Source organism: Carassius carassius, chromosome 39 (assembly GCF_963082965.1).
Source record: "Carassius carassius chromosome 39, fCarCar2.1, whole genome shotgun sequence".
NCBI lineage: Eukaryota > Metazoa > Chordata > Actinopteri > Cypriniformes > Cyprinidae > Carassius > Carassius carassius.
This window is the reverse complement of record NC_081793.1, coordinates 4,335,445-4,358,969: the sequence shown is the minus strand read 5'-3', so window position 1 is coordinate 4,358,969 and position 23,525 is coordinate 4,335,445. Positions and strand designations below refer to the sequence as shown.

General features: G+C 38.7%; 1 protein-coding gene across 2 annotated transcripts in view; it reads right to left on the bottom strand.

Moving 5' to 3' along the window:
- LOC132121259 (cGMP-dependent protein kinase 1) overlaps positions 1 to 23,525 on the bottom strand; it is a 195,978-nt gene that overhangs the window by 118,669 nt on the left and 53,784 nt on the right. For both annotated transcript variants that reach the window (XM_059530483.1, XM_059530481.1), the window contains exon 3: positions 7,793 to 7,906. In XM_059530483.1, coding sequence (XP_059386466.1) covers positions 7,793 to 7,906 — 114 coding nt within the window. The remainder of the gene's footprint in view (positions 1 to 7,792; positions 7,907 to 23,525) is intronic.

Sequence of the window (23,525 nt, the reverse complement as noted above, 5' to 3'; positions counted from 1 at the left end):
CTCTTCATAATGTTACAAGCTGTTCATGAATAGATAAGATCCCCAAAGTTGCAAAGACTAAAATCTCAATCCCAAAGAGATATTCTTTATAAAAGCTACGACTCATCCACACCCTCCTAAAATGCCTCGTTTAATGAAATGGAAAGATTTGCATAACGCTGCCCAAATGTTCATGCAAAGAAAGAAGGCATAGTTTAGATTCTCACTGTTGCCACCGGCTTCATGTTGTGGAGACGCTGTTTCATTGTGAAAGTGAAAATACTTTGTTTGGCCTTCCAAAAGAGGACACAAATAGAAATCAGTGGTTAAGTTGCATTTACAATGCTTTTCCAAAACAATTCAACCCAAATATTCAGATGTGTGCAGCACATATTATGGAGGACTGTTTCTTGATCCTGGGAGAGAAGACTACAATGCCGGCTGTTCTGACTCACAGTCTGTAAGTACGTTTACATATGTATAAAATTTGCCACTGATGGTTCAAACGCGAGTTTTGAGCAGTGTAAAGTAGCGATTGTTGTTTGTTGTTTCTCCGATCACAAATGCACATGGTTTTATGTTTACACAGTGCGATGCAACGATGAGCACTTATCAGGATCAAATAAATGCTGGATTTTCAAAAGTATGTGAACTATGTAAAGTTTGAGCATAAACTTTTAAAAATACATCCAAGAGTTTTACAGACCAGTTTGTTATCGTGGTGACATTTCCGCACCCCTAAACATGCCATGGCACAAAATGAAACATGGCTGGTTTGTTTTATCTGTCATTCATATGGCCTCTTGGGCAGTCCTTCGCTATTCAAAGTGGCCAAGGTTCCCAGACCTTCTGCCGTCACTCAGAAGGTGTGGCTACATGAGACTAGATCTGTTTAGATTTGGTGCAACATACAGTACCAAGTCAAACAAAACTCCTCCTAGACGATTGGTCTGATTTTCACCAAATTTGACATCAGATTATCTTCAGAACATACCGGCGAAAGGTGATGGATTTCATGTCAGAATATAAAATACTTAATGTTTAACGCATCAACAAATCTCTGCAAAGCTTTGACATATTGACACCAAACTTACTGTGTTCTGTTATCCCTTCACACTGACCATATCAATTTGACAACAGTGCCACATATTGGTCAAAAGTGATAAACCCTTTTTAACCCCATTAACCCTTTAACACATACGATCATACCAGTGTGATTGGAACGTTCAGTGCATTACTTGATCAACTGCTGAATTCAAATCTGCTTTCGCGCTTTTCCTGGAGCTGAGTCAGAGATGGACATGCTGAGCTCTTGTCATGCTATCATAACAATTCAGTGTTTTCAACCATTTAATGCTTATTTTAGGTTTCAGGCATCTAAATACACATAAATACTAGCAAAACAGCACATTTATAGTTAGTAAAATACACACCGATGTCCATGGAAGCAGCAATAATAATCCATTCAATTATAATTTGGCAACATGTTTTATTGATATCATACACATTGTGTAGGTAACTATAAAGTTTAGTCTACTCCTCTCCCAGTTCACCTGACTAACATGGCAGCGCACGTCAACCACTATAAGATCAACTATCATGGTCATTATAAAGGCATTTAAACTACCAAATACATGAATTTACACATATTAAAAAATGGATTATCAGATATTTCATAATATAGTAAACACATTAGTGAATATTTTAAATAAAAAAAAGGAAAAATGAAATAAAACCGATGGATGTGTTATACAGCACTATTGTGGCTTTGGAGTTTCACATGACAAGTCACCGTGGAAACAAAGCAGTCATATGAAAGTGAAATGACATTCAGCCAAGTATGGTGACCCATACTCAGAATTTGTGCTCTGAATTTAACCCATCCGAAATGCACACACACAGAGCAGTGAACACACACACACACTGTGAGCACACACCCGGAGCAGTGGGCAGCCATTTATGCTGCGGCGCCCGGGGAGCAGTTGGGGGTTCAATGCCTTGCTCAAGGGCACCTAAGTCGTGGTATTGAAGGTGGAGAGAGAACTGTACATGCACTCCCCCCACCCACAATTCCTGCCGGCCCGGGACTCGAACTCACAACCTTTCGATTGGGAGTCCGACTCTCTAACCATTAGGCCACGACTTCCCGGTTGCCTAAAAACTCATCTAGTATCTAAAAACTGGGGGCTCATCTAGTATATTTTAAACTTATGTGCAAAAAAGGTAAATATAAAGATTAACCATTAATAATGAAATTTAAAAAAATGCTAATAGCTTGTAAACAGTTTTGCCAAAATGAATGATGTAATTATATATTATGATGTAATCACTTAAATAAAAATTAATGTAATTCCAATTAAGATTCCAATTTAACGTCCTATGGCACATGGACCAATTTTTTTTAATTATTTTTTGCACATTCCTGTTTCCCATATATTACTTGCCATCAGTGGTTAAATTGGCTTTTGTAGGGAGGGGGAGCCTCTGGTCTTTGTCTACAGGCAGCATGGTCTGCTGACCTCCTTGTCATCACCCACTTCCTTAGTTGGGTTCTACAACTCTAGTGGTGGACCCACTAACTTTACGAACATCAAAGAGGACACATTGAAAATCTTCAGCTGATTTCTCAGCGGTGAAACAATAATATTCATCGCTGAAAATCCCCTTTCACATCCAAATGTGCACACAGCCAGTGTATCTACTAGGGGTGGCAGGGTTAAACTTTTTCATGGTTCGGTTTTGTTTCACGGTTTTAGAGTCACCGTTTCGGTATGGTTTGGTATGTGCTATGTTTATGGAAAAACTATACTTTTTAATAAAAAAAAAGAAGAAGAATATTATATCCAACTACAAGCAACAGCACAAATAAATACAATAAAGTAAAGATACAAACAATAAGCAGTGATTTTCTTTTTTTTTTTAGCATAAATTTTTAGGTACAGAAATTGAATAAAGTACAGATCTCATCTGTGCGCGCGCTATCAGCACCTGGTTGATGACGGAATAAATGACTGCTCATAATCCAGCATTCACAATGATCAAGAGTGAATGATTTGTCCAGTGTTTTTTTTTCTCCTCATCACTGTTGTTGTAATGTCTGGGAATCCAGAATGCGCATCCATCAACAAAAACATATGTTAACTGAACCCAGTTTGTTTTACGTGCTATTTGTAGCAAACCATATTACAGATGCTTTGTCAGATTTAAGTTGAACCGCGGTCCCAGCGCGTGCCGAACCGTGTGTGGTGAAGCGAACGGTTCTGTTTTTTTTCAGCGAACCGTGCCACCCCTAGAATCTACTGTGTGTTTTAATTTCAGAAGACCCTCTTTAATTGCCATGTTTGGGTTTTCCTTGTAGTCCCTGAAACTTTGTTTGACACTACAGTAGTTCATTGCCTGACTATCACACAGCTTGTTCTCCATACAGCAGTGTCACTGGAGAGGGCCAGGTGTCAGGCGACAACACATTTATTTCATCAAAAAACTCCAGCTCATGCTCTGGGACCATCCTGGACTGCATGCATTAATTAGTCAGATGTTAGATAATTATATACTTTATAAATATTTTATTTTTAAATATCAAATTGGTATGAAAATAAAACTGAACATTTTAGTAACTAAGCAGAATTGTATTAGGTTTAGTAACAATTTATATTGTTTACATGGTACAATTTCTGATAAGCTACTTTTTTTATTGCTTGACACAAGTTTTATTATTTAAATTCAGTTCAGTGCTTGTGACTTGATTCAATATTGACTCATTTGGATAAATATTAGGTAGGCTACACAAGATAGGCATTCATTTTTTTTCAAGACAAATAAAAAACCCTAATCAGGCCAGACATATAGTGCGTTTTTTTTTTAAATTATAAAACTGTATATTACTGTATTTAACATTGTTCATTAGCTAGAGATCATCCATTCACGTGACACTATAGGGATCTGTCACGTCACATTTACAAGCGCCAAAACGGTATTTATTGCTTGAATTTCGAAATAAAATGGACAGAATCTGAGAGATGAGATTATTTTTTATAACATAAGTATCCTGCTCTGTCTTGTCTGTCGGTCTCCGTGTCCTCTTTGCTTTGCGATTTTACTGTGCGTGAGAAAATTGATGTGCGTCACGTGAGAGCGTGAATGCGTGAGAGTTGGCAGCTATGGCCTTAGCAGACAAATCAAATGAAAAACTAAACAATGCGAGCGAGGCTACAATTAGAAAATGAAGTTGTAGGTTGTGTTTGAATAATTATGTATCTTATTTATCCGAGGTTAATTAAACCAAATACTCACATATGCTCGATAAAGAATTAGACAGCACAATGAGCCCATCGGGCGGTTGAATTTAAAAGACTGATTTTGCTAGCCGTTCGCGGGTTTCCATGGTAACGTCGATGGTGGGCGGGGTTGCTGAACCAGAGAACACAGGGATTAATGCATTATGACGTCTGATAATGCCATGTAGCCTGGGTGTCTCTGTGTAGACTTGCTAATTATTCATTTCTCATATGTCATGTATTTACCAGGAGATGAAAAATATTTCAAGTGGAATAACAATATTTGGTGCTGAAGGAGACGGAGCTGAGCTCCGGCATGGTGTGTTGTGGACCCGAGGAGGCGGAGCTGCGCTCTGGTGCGCTCCGGCCCAATTTAACCTATGCTTGCCATACATATTTTTATTGCATGTGTGCAAAAAGAAAAGAAGGAAAAGCATATAAGCCATGCAGCTAGTTTCAAATTTGGAAGAAAAACTGAATTGATGTTTCATAAGATTTTATAAAGTAACAGCTGCACAGAAAACAGAGAGAAAAAGAGAGAGAGAGAGATATGGAGTACATGTATTTGCATTTGTCTCAGAGGCAAAAAGCTAAAAATAAAAAATAAGATGTTAAAGATTGTATTTTATCATGACAAAATAACAGCTTTGTGTTTCTCATCTTGGTGACTGCCTGGCATTTGTCGCACTTAAGAGTTGCAGATGAGACACAGAGACTCTGACTCACCTCTTTCCATTGCTGGTATATATCACACTATTTCACGCTAGGCACACGAAGACTAACGTCCCTACCAGTGTCAATAACAAGGACACAAAGGAAATATCAATGATTTAGCAAAGATTGAAGTAGCATCACACAGCAAGACAAACAATACAGAATCTTCCAATAAACACAGTGTTGCATCTGGTTTAACAGGGGAAGAAACAGAGCCATTATGCATTGTGTGTTTTGATAATTAAATTAAGTGAGACTTGCTAATTATTTTGCCATGCAGACATGCATACAAATTAGCTTGTCATATTGTTTTAGAAATACAACACATATGAACCTTGTCCAACATGAATAGAGCAATACAGGACAATATTTAAATTATTTATTGTGCAGACATAACAATAAAAAAATCATGAAACTATCATGCCTCATATTTAATTTTCAGTTTTGTAATAAAAACTGTATTCAAAGTAATTTAGGCTACTTCATATATGTACATGTATTACTAACGGAGATGCATGCATGTGTGTGTGTGATAGTGTGTCTGTGTGGTTTCCATGGTTACTCCCTCCTGAGAGTAGCTGTTCTTGCTAAGTTAAGGATGACAACACATTGTATGTGTTTCCATGGTTACTCACTCCAGATTGTGGTTTGTCTTTTACATACTTGCAGAGTGAAGGTAACTTTATATGTATATTTTCATGCTTATGCGTGTATGTTTGCATATTTGCATATGCAATCTCATGTTCTCCTATGTAACTGATGTTTTGCACAAGAGGTACAAATTTTTTTAAGATGGTCATGAAATGGAGAATCAAAATGTCCCCTCGATACACACCTTAACGTGTCATCGTCATATGTAATCAAGGAAGTGTGTTCTAAACAATCATGCCACTTGATCCGTCTGTGAATGTAAAGAAACTGCAACTCTAAAAACTTTGCATAGCCTTCCTAAAGATCTGAGCATTGGAAAGCATGGCTGAAGTTTATTTTTAATAATGTGCCTGAATTGTGCTTTGCATTTTATAACAAACTGTTTTATAAATTATTCTTGCTTTTTAAAGATCACACAAGTCAACCGAACCGGGCTTTGGGGGTCAAACGTGTTTGGGCATGGTTAAGATCGCCTCATCCCTCACACGCGAGTCTCTACCTGCCCGCACCTGCACTCGGCCAACAGGAGTTGTCCCGCACCGCATTCTGAGTTGGGCCCTGCGACAGCGCAGGTCTCTACTCGGAAGGTGCCTGTTATAATGTTATGATCGAAGCTCTGGACTCTGAGCATAACTTGTTTTTTCAATAACAAACTATAAAATATTTTCTATAAAAAAAAAAAAAACATTAAAGGGATAGTTCACCCAAAAATGAAATTTTATGTTTATCTGCTTAAACTATTTTTAACTCAAACTATTACAGTCGTTCAGTCTTATAATGGAAGTGGATGGGAATCACGGCTAAAACATACAATAAAACAAAAAACATACAGAAAACCAAATAAAACCCTGTGGCTTGTGACGATACATTGCTGTATAAAGACACAAAACGATCGGTCTGTGCAGTATTTTTATAGTTTTTTTTTTACCTCTGATTCATGCAATGTCTGAACTGTTAGAACTCTCCTGAGCGCATCCTGTTGTGCTCAATCTCTGCAGCAGGAGCGTGAGACATCTTCTTCTTCTTGCTTGCTTTATGGCAGATCACAAATTTATAAATGCAGTATTGCCACCTATCTCTCAAGTGGACCATTGACACTCCTAATTCAGATTGTAGATAGAGTGTCAATGATTGAATTTTGTGCATAATGGGATTAATCAAAGAAAAATAATGCAATTAATCACGACTAAAAATTATAATCATTGCCCGGCACTATGAACACAGTCCAACAGAGACAGGGGGAGGGGAAGCAATCGAAATGGGGTTCAGACCTGGCAATCAAACCAAGTGTGAAAGCATCCTAAAATTGAATGAATTGGCCTCAACACCAAGCAATATGTCTGGTGGAAATCCAATATTACTCACCATCCAACTAACACCATTCCTACAAGTAAAGCATGGAGGTGGTAATATCCTGTAATGGGTGTTTCTCTGCAGCGGGGACTGGAGCACTTGTCAGGACAGAAGAAAAAATGGATGGGGCAAAATGCCGTTAAAAAAAATTGAGGAAAATCTGCTGCCCTCTGCCAGAATGTTGTCAATGGGAAGAAGTTTTACCTTACAGTCCTTGATTCTGATTGGTTCAGCTACGTTCAAAAACATGTTAAATTACACAATAAACATACACCTTCGACCTCATTAAATTAGTATTTCTGAGTCAATCTGTGGTTCTCCTGTCAAAGAAACTTTTCTCATTTGGGAGAAACGGTGATGTATGCTTGTGTGTGTGGAAGACCACAGCTTCCGAAGTGCAGAGGGAAAATCATTTAAAAGTTTCAGGTACGGTACCTTAACTTCACACTGTAATGACCATTCTTAAAGGCGAACTCACAATGGTTTAAACTATAAGATTACTCAGCTGAGAGATAAGGTATTTAATGATTTAAAGTAACATATTAATGCATATGTTTTATATGGTGCAATGAAGTGGGGTGTTTACTTACATTTCTGTAAGAGTTAACACCCCGAGAGCTTTTTTTTTTCCAAAGAGTAAAAAAGGGGGTGGAAAATTATGTTGTGGTTTTGTTTTTTCTTTCAATTAATACTACCTGTGCAAACTTTATAAACTAACCTTGAGAAACATAATATACAAATCTGAAACTGTGTTTCATGACCCCTTTAACAATTTGGAATTGCAGATGTGCAGGTGCATTGTTGTTCTCCTCACTCACTCTGTACCGTAGCAGTCCTGGTGCAGTTATAGAGGATGGCAAGCTCTCCAAACACCTTCCCTGGCCCCATAGTGCAGAGTTTCATGCTTTCCTTGGTCACCTCAACCTTGCCATCTGAAAGCAATCAGAAGATAAATCCTTAAGTTCATTGATGATGCTCTGTTGATGAAAGCAAGCATGACAGTTTGGAAATGCATCCGTGCCAGCTGCCTGGATCAGACCGAGCCTGGTCTAATACATTCCAATATCAGTCTCATTTCATTAGGCCAGCAGACAAGAGCAGAAGCTTCGAGGGAAGTGGGGGAGGTGAAATCACTGGGAAGGGCAGGAGCTCTTCCCAGTGAGCTCCTGTAATAGGCACAATGAGAAATAGGCCAGTGAAAAGATAAAAAAAAAAAGAAAGGAGTAGATGATTAGCAGAGTATTATGCCTAAACTATTAGAAGAGATGCAGTGAAACCATACTGAGAGGGCCTGTGACTGTTATTTTAGGAGTCATGCGTAAGACACACGTAACTTCCTCTGCGTTAGCTCATGGGAAATTCAGCCACAGTCTTAGCTGAAGAGCTCTTCTGTCACTTCACGCAGACCTCGAAATAAACCAAAGCTTCCAGGGGCACCTGATCAAAATAATGTAGGTCTGAGAAAGCGCTTCCTGGTAAATGATGGCAACAGCAATGTAGCACATAAAGGCAAATATATTTATGTACAGACTCACAGTAATGTCATGTTGTTCAGATAAAAAGCACTAGGGGCACAGGCCTACATACTGCATATATTATGTGTAATAATCACTGTGTTTATTTGTGTGTGTGTGTGTGTGTGTGTGTGCATTTATATACATTTGCAAACATAAATTTTGCCATTATTTGCAATAATCCAATAAGATTTTTGTTTGCACAAGGAGTCTGACAATAGCCATTGCTCCACACAGAGATCTGATCTCGTCATCATCAGTCTGTCTGGAATAACATGAAGAAACAGATCAAACTGAGACAGACTAATTCCAGAAGAACTGTGGCAATGTCTCCAAGACACTTCAAGAAACCTACCTGCAAATCTACCTGAAAAATTATGCGCAAGTGCACCTAGGACAAAAGCTTTTTTTTCAACACAGTGTGGTCACACCAAATGTTGATTTAATAATAATTAATAATAATAATAACAATACCAATTACCAAAGAAAAACAAAAAACAATAATAATAATTGTGCACCAAATTATCATTGTCAAAAGCATTGTCAATCAAATAGAATGAAGCACTGATGAACATTAAAAAATATAAATATATATATATTAAATAATATGTATATATATAAAAAATATAATATATATATCATTAATATCTTAATTATTAATATATATAGTAAATATTATGGTCAGAATTTATATATATATATTAGGGCTGGTAAGCGATTAAATTGTTTTATTTTTTAATCTAATTAATTACATGACGTGGTGATTAATTAATCTAATTAATCACACATCAAATATGGAGAAATTCCTCTGAAAATATAATTTAAAGTCATTGTTGTGCAAAGCATCAAACAGAGATTACAAAATATAGGTTCAACAAGAAATATGTTTGATAAAACTTATTACATATACTGTTTTGTACTATGTGAGTAAATTATGACCGAATTTACATTTTTGGTTTGGTGAACTATAACTTTAATAATTTATTTTCTTAATTGTATTATTATAACTACGAAAATATATATATATGTTTATTTATTTATTAAATTATACTCTAAATAATAAATTAAAACTGCCAGTAGGTGGTGGTAAATGTCTTAATGATAAAGTCATCGTGTAATTTATTCATTCGTTTGATTTGTTCAAATGGCTGATTCATTCAGGAGTGAAGTAAATAGTTCTTTATGAATGGTTCATTGAATCATTAGGCTTGTTCGTCTTGAAGAGGGTCATCACCATCAGACCGATTAGTGTCTGACATAAAAGTACCGCAAGAGCTTAGAGAGCAGACAACTCCTTGTGCTTTTGAATCGCTCTCACGGTATTTGATGTCATAAACGATCAGTCTGTGCAGTGCCACTTCAAATCCAACGTGACTATGGCCAATGGTTCAACGCGCCAAATGTTTCACCAAATTCATTCAAAGAATGGATTAAGAAATGAAATGCTGCTGTGGGTTGATCGGAGATGACCAGTTCTGCTTTGTCTTCATCTTCTGGTTGGAAAAATTGAGCAAAACAGACAACATTGTGTCTAAAATAATACAGTATTAACTTGAACTGTTGTATAAAATGAGTATCCAATTTGCACTCGTGTGATAATGCACTTAGCCTGCAGATCGTGTGATATTTCTTAACTATGTAATGTAAATATGAGACAAAATTTCAAACAGGGGCATTTTGCCCCATATCTTGAATTTGAGGGACATTTTCTAGGCTCCATCATGCAGTAAGTTGTTGCCCTGCCTCATATTATTCATCAATCGACTGTATGAAATGGCAGATGATCCACAAAAGTCTGGGGCGGGGCAAGTGTGTTAAATGCGTTAATAATTTTAACGCATTATTTTTCTCCATACTTAATCTAATTAACGCGTTAATATATATACAGTCCCCTCCATAAGTACTGGAATAGTAAAGACAACATTGCTTTATCTGCTGTGTAGTCAAGACATTTGCAAATATGATTAAAAGATGTCACATAGGTCTTTCAACAAATACATGTTTTACCAAATAAAAAAGACAGCACTTTTAGAGTTCATTCCAGTATTTGATGTGAGCATAAGTATTGGAACAGTTGAATTTAAGGCAGATGTAAAAGATTAAAAACTAATATTTAGTTGCAGATCCCTTGCATGCAATCAGAGCAGTGAGTCTGCAACCCATAGACATCACCAGACTCTTGGTCTTATGCTTTGAAATGCTTTTCGCAGCCTTTAATGCAGACAATTCCAACTGTTGCTTGTTTTGGGGAGTTTATGTCTTTAGTCACCTCTTCAGCTGGTGAAATTAATGTTCAATCAGATATAAATCTGGAGATTGATTTGGGCATTCTAAGACTTTACATTTCTTTGACCTGATAAAGTCCTTGAGGGTGTTTTGGGTCATTGTCCTGGTCCAATATGAAGTGCTTTCTAATAAGTTTGGTGGGATTTTCTTGGATATTGGTAGCCAAGATGATTTTGTGCCCTTCCAAATTCAGTCTGCTACTGCCATCATACATTAAGTCATCATTAAAATTAAGAGGTCCTGTTCTAGAGACAGCCACGCCATGCACATGCCATGACACTACCTCCACCAAGCTTTACAGATGAGGTCGTATGCTTAGGATCATTTGCAGTTCCCTTTTTTCTCCATACTTTTGCTTTCCAATCACTTAGATAAAGGTTAATCTTTGTCTCATCAGTCCATCAACTCAGTTACGAAATTCTACTGGCTCAAATTTGTGAAAAATCTTGCCTTTCTATTTTTGGTGGTGATCAGAGGTTTGCATCTTGCTGTGTAGCTTCTGTAATTCTGTGTCAAATTCTCCTGCGGACTGTAGATTGACAGAGCATCACCCCAGCTTTCTGGAGGTTGTTGGTGATTTTACAGACATGTATCTTAGGGTTCATTTTCACAGCTTTTATGATTTGTTTGTCATCAACTATTGTTGTTTTTCTCAGCTGATCAGGTCGTCGTTGGTTGCTGATGTCGCCGGTAGTTTCCAAACTCTTGATTTCTCCGTGCCCTTTGTTTTTTTTTACTAAGGTTCTAATTGAGTTCTTTTCTTTTAGCATCCAAATTGCTTGCTTTTCTTTCAGAGGCGGCTTCCTCATCTTCATACTGGTTTGTGTGTGTCATTATCAAATTCAAGACTTAGAATGCAGAAGCAATGGATATTACTGATAAGACATTTTCCCTGCTTTTAATATCTGAACAATTAATGCAACAGGATACAGCTGAACTCTTAGAAAGGCCTGAGAGGCAACTGTTCCAATACTTATGCTAACATCAGATAGGGAGATGAAACTCTAAAAATGCTGATCTTCTTAACTGGTAAAACATCTTTGTGTTGAATCACACAATAATAAAATGTGACATTCTGTAGTTTTGTCTCATATTCATCCTTTAATAATATTTACATATTTCTTGACTCCAGAGCAAACAGGACAATTTTGTCTTTACTGTTCCAATACATATGGAGGGCACTGTATATATAAAGTTTGAACTTAGTCTCAAATTTAATGAGCTGAACACTAACAGTAAGGTTCCTCTCCACAGGGGAAGAACCACACATTTTCTTCATCATACTTCTTGGTAGGCTATTCTAGATCTCTGATGCTATCAGCAAGGCTAATCCAAACAGGCCACAAATACACTGACCCAGAATCAGTCTGTGGTGACACTACTCTCCTGCCACCAGGGGTCTATCTAATAATCCATCTGAAACACCACTTGCCATCCAAAGTTCAAACAGCACGAAACAAAACTATTCACTTTAAGCCCACCATGAACACCAGCCCACTCACTCAGGGCCCTATCATACACCCGGCGCAATGCGACGCAAGGTGCAGCGCAAGTGTGTTTGCTAGTGTCAGTCCAGCGCCGTTCGCATTTTCCCGTCCAGCACCACGTTGTTTAATTAGCAAATATATTTGTGCCCATGGCCGTGCTGGTCTAAAAAAGAGGTGAAGATGAGACTCTGATTGGTTTAACCCGTTTAGACCATGCGCCTGGGCGTGCCAACCGTTTTTCCTTCATTAAAATAGCAAAAGTGGATTTTAACAGGCCCTGAGTGCATCAGCGCCATGCGCTTTACACTTTTCGTTTGGGTCGCTAACGCTCTGGAGTCAATTAACGTGTATATGCGTTTTAAGGCATTTTCTCCTGATAACCCCGAAAAAAAAACTAAAATTACACTTTTAGTTTTGATCGTACAGATAAGAACAGTACATCAATCGAATCAGTAAAGGGTCTACTTTTTTTGTATACAGACATAATAACAACAAAACTTTGTGCATTTATAAAATAAAGATAACAAACAAGGTGTGCTGTCTGCAGCCTTTGTCTGCACTGATCTTCATTAACAAACGCGTCATTAAAATGAACTGTAACTCTGTGAATACTCAACGAAGAGACATGAGAGATATATCTATAGAAAGCCTGACATGTCTACTTTTAAACTAAACAAGTGCTGCCGAAAACAGATATTCTGTGATAAAGTAATCCATATGAAAACAATGCGATGTCTGTTTTCACGTCTCCCTATATATATTTGTGCTAGTTTTCACATAACGTGTAAACATTTTACTAGTTAGACATTTTCCAAACTATAATTCCTGACTAAATGTATAATCAAGTGAAACATTATGAAGTTTCAATAACAATATACACTACTATACCATTTAAAAGCTTGATTTAAATAATATAAATGTAACAAATAAATGTAAATGTAACACATGTAACAAATAATGCTGTTCTTCCAATTTATCCCCCGCCCAAAAAAACCCTGAAAAAATATTCTCAGCTCTTTTCAACAATAATGATAATAATAACAATAAAGTTTTTTTGTTTTGTTTTTTCTTGTAGAAAATCAGATTGTTAAAAGGATTTCTGAAGGATTGTGTGACTGGAGTAATGATGCAAAAAATTCAGCTTTGAAAGTCAGCTTTGATTTTTTCCAATAAACTGTTTAACTGCACTTGCAAGTGGGTATTAAATTATGTTGTGGGATAATTAAATATATTCTAAATAAACTACAAACATAAAATACATATATACATTTATTTTGTTCTCACATTCTTTCTTGTAACTCCTCCCTCTCAGTGGACAGATGACTGAAAGGATCATTATGCAGCTCATTTTGCGGCCCTTTGTCTTCTCAGGTGTAAATCACAATGATATTCATGATAGTTGATGCCTACTCACATATTACTTTTACCAACAAAAAGTGTCTTAGAAAATTTAAATCAATATATTGTTTTCTGTGAGTGGGTAAACAAGATGATTTTCACATAATTTAGAAAGAAAAATTCTTTCTCAAAAGTCCCGGCAACCAATGTTCTATATGTGTTTTATGGCCTTATTCAAAACATTTTTAGTTTTTCACTAACCACGCATACAATTTTTTTTTCTCAAAAACACAATCATGTACATACATGCTGCTCACATATTATTATAGCCCAGTTTGTGCTGATTGCAGTGAGATTAGACTTTAGCCATTTAGATATTTATAAGAAACTGAAAAAAGCACAAATGTCAGGGCATGACAAAACTTCTCCAGGCCCAAAAAATAACCTTAGACCTCAGTGGGTTAAAATAGGGCCCTCAATGTTTAAATATGATGCAGTGCTTTTAAATTTACAAATTGGATTAAAAAGACTATCAGACATGAGTCATAGACAATTCTAACATCCTAGACTTTGATCAGGATTAAGGTTAGCATTTCACCAATTGCTCACCAAAGGATCCTCTGCAGTGAATGTGTGCCATCAGAATGACATAAAACAGCTGATAAAAACATCACAATAATCCACAAGTAATCCACACCAACAGTCCATCAATTAACATCTTCTGAAGCGAAAAGATGCATGTTTCTAAGTAACAATCCATTGCCTCAATCTCCTCTATCCATAATATTGCTCACTCTTATAAAAATGTTGTCTCATCTGAAACAGGAGAGAAATATGTACATAATTTACAATATGTAAATTATTCTACCATTTACAAGTAAAAACAGTCCAAAACAGTTCTATACAAATATGTAGCCTAGGTGATTTTGATGTGAGAGGACAACTTTGGATGGACTTTTTCACTGGAGGAAGCATTATTATGGATTATGGACTGGTATTTTGTCCAGAAGAATTGATGGACTGGGGTGGTGTGGTTTACTTGTGGATTATTGTCATATTTTTATCAGATGATTGGATTCTGATTCTGATAGCACCCATTTACTGCAGATGATCCATTGGTGAGCAAGTAAAGTAATGCTGAATTTCTACAAATCTGTTGTGATGAAGAAACAAACTCAACTACAGCTTTGATGGCCCGAGAGGGAGTACATTTTCATAAATGTTTTATTTTTGGGGGGTAAACTACTCCTTTAGGCCAAGTTCTGGGCTTTGGTCTGTAAGCCTTACTAAATATTATAAATAAAAAAATTGTGTAGATTTCCTGAACACTGCTGTGGCTAGAAATTCAACACATTAAGTTATTTTATCATACAACCATAAATTGCGATGGGTAAATTCAGGTCACACACCACGAGAAAAAAACTATAATTAATCAATAAATTGTTAAACACTTAAACCGACCCAGATTCATGGGCTCAGTAACAGCTGATATAGAAATAGTGAAGTGAAAAGCTACTGGTTGGCATTGGCAAGCTAAAATTACGCTGCAAATTCCGGGTGACGTCACAAGCGGGGATGACGTAGCGACCAGGAAGTATAAAAGCATGTGCGATGGAGACAGCAGCAGTTTCTGTTGTTCAGTAAGCGCTCTATGTGTGTCACATCATATTTATCTTTGTACATCCTGTTGCAATCTTATAATGGCAAAGTCTGGCAAGATTTCTGAGTCTAACAAGCAGTGTTTCAGGCTGTGTTCCTCCCTGCCCTCGTTTCATCACTGGTGGGGATACACAGTTTGTGCACTGCTTTTTTGTTTCCCAGAGAGCACTCTTTGAGGAGGGTGCTCTCGCTAGCATTCCCCACGGATTGGGTCCAGCCTCTGCTGAGGCAGAGCAGCGCCTTAAATCATGGAAGAGGCTAACACTGTAGGAAGAGGCTAAAAGTTTCAGTTTGGGGGTGCGTCTGCCTCTATTCAACGGGGTGTTTCCCACACTTGTCTCATATTATTAGCCCTGTATTGGCCAGACTGGTCATGGTTTGCGGACCTGGTATACCTACTCGAAGACTCTCCATGGGAGATTCACGTCTGGGCAGGATCTCCTCTCACATGTTAGGGGCACCATATTTCACACCCATCCGGAGTTGTGGAAGCTGTGGGTGTGGCCCCTGAGGGGGCACAGCTCATAGTATCCGGTCTCTCAACTGAGGTTGTTAAGACCATCCTCCAGTCCAGAGCTCCTTCCACAAGTAAATTGTACACTGCTAAGTGGCATCAATTAACTTTATGGTGTGACAGCCATCAGTTAGACCCAGACAATTGCCCTGTTGGGCCAGTGCTGGAATTTCTGCAAGGGATATTTGACACAGGTTTATCCTCCTCCACTTTAAATTTCTACGTGGATGATATTGCTGCTCACCATGCCCATGTGGGTGAGCAGTCTCTGGGGACGAACCTGTTGGTGACACATTTTCTTCCAGGGCACCAGGAGGCTGAGGCCTCCAGTATACCCAATGATGCCTTTTTGGGATTTGGCTGTGGTTTTAGAGGTCCTTTTGAAAGCTCCTTCTGAACCCCTGGAAAAGGTTTCTCTGAGATTCCTTACAGTTAAGACTGTATTTCTACTAGCCATCTCTTCCCCTGGAGTGGAGCATTTAACATTATTAGGCAATATTAGATATAAAATATTTATTTTGCAACTTAACTGTTCTAAAAATTCTGGCCATGATAAACTTACCAGAAACATGCTAGTAACATTCTCAACCAGGGATCTGCAACTAAAATTGCTTGAGGTCCAGTAATGAACCCATCTCACCAGCCAAGGTCTGGACAATTATAAACCTAAAAACATGAATTGATGGTTTTTTGAAAGACCAGGGTTTCTGTAAGATATTTAAGCAAAAATTTAAGATTTTAAGACCTTCACAAACACCAGAGGTGGAAAGAGTACAAAAATATTCTACTCAAGTAAAAGTACCATTACATTAATGAAATTTTACTTAAGTACAAGTAAAAGTACCAGTCTAAAAATCAACTCAAGTAAAAGTAAAAAGTAACTCATTTAAATATACTCAGAGTAAAAATTACTTAGTTACATTTTAACAGTGGGAGGGAGTCAAAAATGGGACAGGCCAAGGTTGTCAAACTCAGTTCCTGGAGGGCCACAGTCCTGCACAGTTTAGATATAACCCTAATTAAACACACCTGATCCAGCTAATCTAATCATTTAGGTTTATTGAAAACTATATGATATGTGTGCTGGAGCAGGGTTAGAACTAAACTCTGCAGGGCTACGGCCCTCCAGGAACTGAGTTTGACACCCCTGGGATAGGTCTATTAATCTCAAACTAGTTGTTTTTAATTAAAGGAATCAGTTATTTAGAATAATAAAACATTTGGGCTGTTACCAGGCAAATCAGTATCAACAAACTCATCTTTTAATGCAGAGGAAATGCAGAAGATTCATTGGAAGTGGCATTTAGATGTATTACACTGTTTAGTGCAGGGCAAGAATGCATTTAACCTGCAGTTACAAATGCATGAATAATGTTTTGATATACAAGACATAAAATGTTGAATACTCATTTGAAATGATAAGAAATTAATTATTTAAAAAAAATCAAAAGATACTTTAAATGTGAAATTAAAATGGCCAGTATGTGTCAGCAAGTCACTGTTAATAAGTGAGTCATTGCGATTGAACCGAATCATTTAAACGGTTGATTCATTCAGGAACGAAACACTGTCACGTTGCTCAGAGACGCAAAACTGTGCTTTGGTGGCTGTGTTTGGAATTATTTTCTGTTGTAGAAATAGAGCTAAAAAGGCAATATGGTGTCCAAAACGTAAGTCTCTTAATTAACTTGTTTACTGAACTGTTATATATGTATGTATGTATATATTCATGATGATTTTTGGAGAAAAAGACGGCCTTCTTTGTGTGAATTTGATTTAATATATGAAATTATATAAATATGTGAATTTTCTGCCCCTATATCTTCAATTTTGTGATCATTCTAAATGCATTTTAGGAGACTGAATCACACAGTGAAAGAACGCACTATAAATGCGCGCGCACATCATTAAAACTAAAATTATGATATTATCACAGACGATATATATAGCACACTCCTCACCACTGTCTTTTTGGCTAATTTGTGTAAAACCTCTTGCTAACATGTCAAAGCTTCATTTTAACCACCAATGCAACGATGCAATTATTTAGCTTACCTCTACATTCTTGCGAAGAGTGGATGTCTCGTCGAGATTTTATAAGCTGCTAGTTTGGTCTTCCTAGGCAAGTACAGCTTACACTGCATAATAGAGCATACATATGGCCAGGGGTTCACTTCATTTCCTTCGAGTTAAACTTCAGAATATGACGGGGTTTCGTTTTCAGCGGTGTCTGCACCACTAACGCCTGTTTTGTCCGTCTGCATCTTTCTTGTGATTTTAGCGCCAGTTTGCCCTCCTGCCCATTATTTACTGCCGTAGTTTCCAGGGAGCGATTTTTTTTTTTTTTTTTACTCAGTAATTAATGTGTTTTAAAATGTAGCGAAGTACAATACTTTAAACAAAATATACTTAAGTAAAAGTAAAATTACAGATTTAAAAAATTACTTTAAAAAGTATTAGTACACAAAAAAGCTACTCAATTACAGTAACGCGAGTAAATGTAATTCGTTACTTTCCACCTCTGACAAACACTAAACAAAAATAAAAAGTTTTATAACATGATAAACTTCACATTTAAGCCTGTAAAACTATAAATTATTATATTAATTTAAACAATTATTATCAATCATTATATTAATAAAATAAAAATATATATTTTACTGTCTTCTTAATTGTTTAGATTTTATAATGTATTATCTTATCCTTCACTCCTTAAAAGTGAACACCTATGAAACATTTATTAATGAGTGATGAACATCATTATCCTGTGAAAGTGAAATTTAAAGTAAAGTGGACACACTAATCATGTATTAATTATTATACTACGGGGCCGTTGTATGCTTGAATCTGACTGGCTGATGAATGTTCTGAGGTGTGCAATTATTTTCTTGGAAACGCACGGCGAACATAGTTCCAGGTTGCTCTCCTGACCGCATTACAGTTCCATATCCCTTCGCATAGTAAAAGCGTAATAACGGTCACGCTGTTTGCACAAAAAGGTGTTGTCAGCACTGGCCTGACGATTTTATCAGTTAACCTATATAGTGTAGCAACTTAAAGGCTACACATGACATTTCAGCGCTGTTTACACACGCTGCAGCAGAAGAGTGTTGAGTGTACGTTAGCCTGATTCACAAAAGTTCTCTCTTCTCTCGCTCTTTCTAATAACTTAATTAATAACTGCATTAGAATGTTATCAACGGCTCAAGCCTCCGTTAACAACGTTTTGGTACTAGCAAAAAAAGGCAGTGGATGAAATTCGGAATAAAATAGTCCTACTCACAATAGCGATTTAAGTACAAAAACCGGATGAATCCCTTTAAATAAATCATTGGATCGATGTCTTGAGGTGTGGTAATCGTAGTATAAGCGGAATAATTGAGTGTGCATTATTTTTTTAATAATTCAATGGCCCGTCGTCAATTATTCCTTAATTAATGCACACACAAAATATTTTTTCCTCTGTAAATGTATTTTATTATTAATGCACTATATCAGAAACACTATAAAAGATTTAATCATATTATAATTAAACACCAAAAAAAAAAATACAGATTTACATTTTATCTAATTTAACAGTTTTAAGTAAATAATTTAATCAATGACTGAAAGCACAGTTATAGAAAATTATCATATTAATAAGCAAACAATAAGCAAAGTTATTTTTTATATATATATATATATATCTGTCACAGTGTCTGGTCTGTGTTTCCCTGGATGTCCACTAGTGCTCTCACTTCCCCATAGTCACCCCACTGCAGGCACTACATTTCCCACAAAGCCTTTGTCCCCTTCATCATGGTTAATTGTACACCTGTTAATTCCACTCAGCTGTCTCCACTTTTATCATCTTCACCTGTCTATATAAACCGGTCTGTTTCTATCTGTTTCATGGTGTCCTTGTTTTCCGTCACCCGGCTTTCTCATGTTCACTTGTGTTTTTCTTGTTTCTGGACTGATTTTGCCTCTTGCCTGATTTTGGATTATGATTTTTGGATTACCCTATTAAAACACTGCAATTGGATCTCTCGATTCCTGTGTGCATTCATGACAGAAGGACTCCATCAATGCCCAGATCCAGCAGTGTGGGATTTCGTTTCCGTTCCCTAGCCAGCATGGAGGAGCGGAGTGGGAGATTCCTAAATTTGATCGCCCTCCGTCAAGAGGGGAGTGTGGGTGGTTTGGCGCAAGTATTCTGGACTCTGGTAGTAGGATTGGGATAAAATGATGAGGCACTTAAAGACCTTTTTAACGCTTGTTTGGATAACTCTGTGCTTGAGTGGGAAATCAAGGAGATGGATATCCTGGATTTTTGGGGGTTCATTATGTACCTACAACATCGGTCTCAGTGGGATACCCATGCCTCTCCAGGTGTGATGGACGACTCTAGACCTGTGTCTCCAGACAGGAGGACCGCCAGCACAAGCACCACTGCACAAGGTGGTCGCCAGCCCAGCACCACTGCACAAGATGGCCGCCAGCCCAGCGCCACTGCACAAGATGGCCGCCAGCCCAGCGCCACTGCACAAGATGGCCGCCAGCCCAGCACCACAACACCAGGTGACCGCCAGGCCAGAGCCACTGCACAAGATGGCCGCCGGCACCGCGCCACTGCACAAGATGGTCTCCAACCCAGCGCCACTGCACAAGATGGCTGCCAGCCCAGTGCCACTGCACAAGATGGCCGCCAGCCCAGCGCCACAGCACAAGGTGGTCGCCGACCCAGCGCCACAGCACAAGATAGCCGCCAGCCCTGTGCCACTGCACAAGATGACAGCCACAGGTGACCGTCCAGAGTTAAGTCAGGTCCCCACTGACCAGGTCCCCGTGGTCCCTCCAGAGTCGAGTCAGGTCCCCGTTGACCCTGCAGAGTCGGGTCAAGTCTCCGTTGACCCTCCAGAGTCGGGTCAGGTCCCCTTTGATCCTCCAGAGTCGGGTCAGATCCCCTTTGACCCTCCAGAGTCGGGTCAGGTCCCCTTTGACCCTCCAGAGTTGAGTCAGGTCCCCGTTGACCTTACAGAGTCGAGTCAGGTCCCCGTTGACCCTCCTGAGTCGAGTCAGGACCCGTTGACCGTCCTGAGTCAGGTCAAGTCACCGTTAACACTCATGAGTCAAGTACTACCACAGTTAGACCTCAGGAGTCAAGTCAAGTCACCAATTATCTGCATGGACAAAGTCAAGTCACCAGAGTTCTTCATGGGCAAGGTCAAGTCACCAGTGTTCTTCACGGGCAAAGTCAAGTCACCAATAATCTTCATGAGCAAGGTCAAGTCACCAGTGTTCTTCACGGGCAAAGTCAAGTCACCAATAATCTTCATGAGCAAAGGCAAGTCACCAATCATCTTCATGAGCAAGGGCAAGTCACCAATGATCTTCATGAGCAAAGTCAAGTCACCGTTGATCCTCATGAGCAAAGTCAAGTCACCGTTGATCTTCCTGAGTCAAGTCAAGTCACTGTTGATCTTCCTGAGTCAAGTCAAGTCACCGTTGATCTTCTTTAACCCAGTCAAATCACCACGGATTTACCAGAGCCTCTTCACGTCTCTGCTGAACTACCAGAGCCTCTTCAGATCTCTGCTGAACAACCAGAGCCTCTTCACATCTCTGCTGAATTACCAGAGCCTCTTCACGTCTCTGCAGAACTTCCAGAGCCTCGTTATGTCTCAGCCGAACTTCCTGAGCCTCTTCACTATCCTGTCATGGCCATGGAGGCCATCCAGGAACTCACCGCCGACCCTATTATGGCCATGGAGACCATCTACTATCTCATCAGGGCCACGGAGGCCACCCTTAACCTGTTCATGTTCTCTATTTCAGGCTTACCTAACCAGACTTGCTCTCCTTTGCCATCGATCCCACTGTGGTGGTCTTCTGAGCCGCCCTGGTGGGTTTCTGTCTCAACCACACGGCTGTGGTGGTCCTCTGCGCCACCCTGGTGGGCTTCTGTCTCGACCGCACGGCTGTGGTGGTCTTCTGCGCCGCCTTGGTGGGCTTCTGTCTCGTCTGCTCGGCTGTGGTGGTACTCTGCGCCGCCAAGGTGGGCCTCTGTCTCGACTGCAAGGCGGTGAAGGTTCTCTGCACCGTCCTGGTGGGTGTCAGTCCTATCTCTTCGGCTGTGGTGGGCTCCAGTTCCATCTGCGACATCCCATTGGGCTCCAGTTCTACCTGCTCCACCCTGGATTCCTGCAATGTCGGCTCTGCCCTGGGCCCCTGAACTTTCCATCTCCCTCCTGGTCTCCTTGTGGTTGTTTTTTTTTTTTTTTACTTCCTGTCTCGGTTTCCCTCTATGGACCTGGCCCTCCGTCCCTCCCCCTGGTCCTCCACCTGTCTACCTCCCTCCTGGTCTCGTTGTTGTTGTTTTTTTCACTTCCTGTCTCTGTTTCCCTCTATGGACCTGGCCCTCCGTCCCTCCCCCTTATCCTCCACCAGTCCACCTCCCTCCTGGTCTCTGTGTTCCTTGGTTTGTTCTTGTGTTCGGTGGAGCATATGGTAGATGCTCCTTAGAGGTGGGGGGGTAATGTCACAGTGTCTGGTCTGTGTTTCCCTGGATGTCCACTAGTTGTCTTACTTCCCCATAGTCACCCCACTGCAGACACTACATTTCCCACAAAGCCTTTGTCCCTTTCATCACGGTTAATTGCACACCTGTTAATTGCACTCAGCTGTCTCCACTTTCATCATCTTCACCTGTCTATATAAACCGGTCTGTTTCTATCTGTTTCATGGAGTCCTTGTTTTCCGTCACCCAACTTTCTCGTGTTCCCTTGTGTTTTTCTTGTTTCTGGACTGATTTTGTGTTATGACCGCTTGCCTGTTTTTGGATTATGACTTTTGGTTTACCCTATTAAAACACTGCAATTGGATCTCTCGTTTCCTGTGTGCATTCGTTACAATATCATGATAAAACTGTAACTTAAGAATTTGTTCATCCACATTCAGTAACGTTACCTGTGTGCGAACGGACCATCCGTCGAAGTGCCATAGCGTTTATTTATTTGTATGGTAACAAATTAATTCAACTAACAAAGCCATTACACATATACACACTTGAAAAAAATATACTTAGCAATGACACCTCGCAGTTAGCTGACCCCTAAAATTAATATTTAAGACCAGCCAACTAATTTTTCTTTTTTCTTTTCTTTTTTTTTCAGCAGGATTAGAAAATCAGGTCACACTTTATTTTAAGGTCCAATTCTCACTATTAACTAACGATTAACTATGACTTTTGCCTCCAATTAACTCCTAATTTGCTGCTTATTATTAGTTTATAGTAGTAGTAGTTGTTGTTAAATTTAGGGGATTATGGATGTCATGCATTATATGTACTTTATAAGCACTAATAAACAGCAAATGTGTTAATAATAGGCATACTAATAAGCAACTAGTTATTAGAGAGAATTGGACCCTATACTAATGTATTTCCGAAAATCTTAAAGCTAAATTCTTAGGCAGATGTGAAGCACATAATGATCATTTCTTAGGGGCCAGATATACTTTTGGTACTAATGGCATTGTAAATCGTAACTATTCTAAAACGTATTTTAATAACACTAAAATATAATTGCTTCTGGTTGAATATTGTTCTGAGAATGAAGAATGAAGTGGTGTGGTGGGCTCTGAGCAGCACCTTCACAAGCAATCTAATCCTGTTTATGTTACGTAAACCTGCTACTGAGCAGGTTTGAGTTTAGGGACCTGTTGCTATGACAACCACTCAGATGAGCTTTGAATAATCCAGGATTGTGTCAAA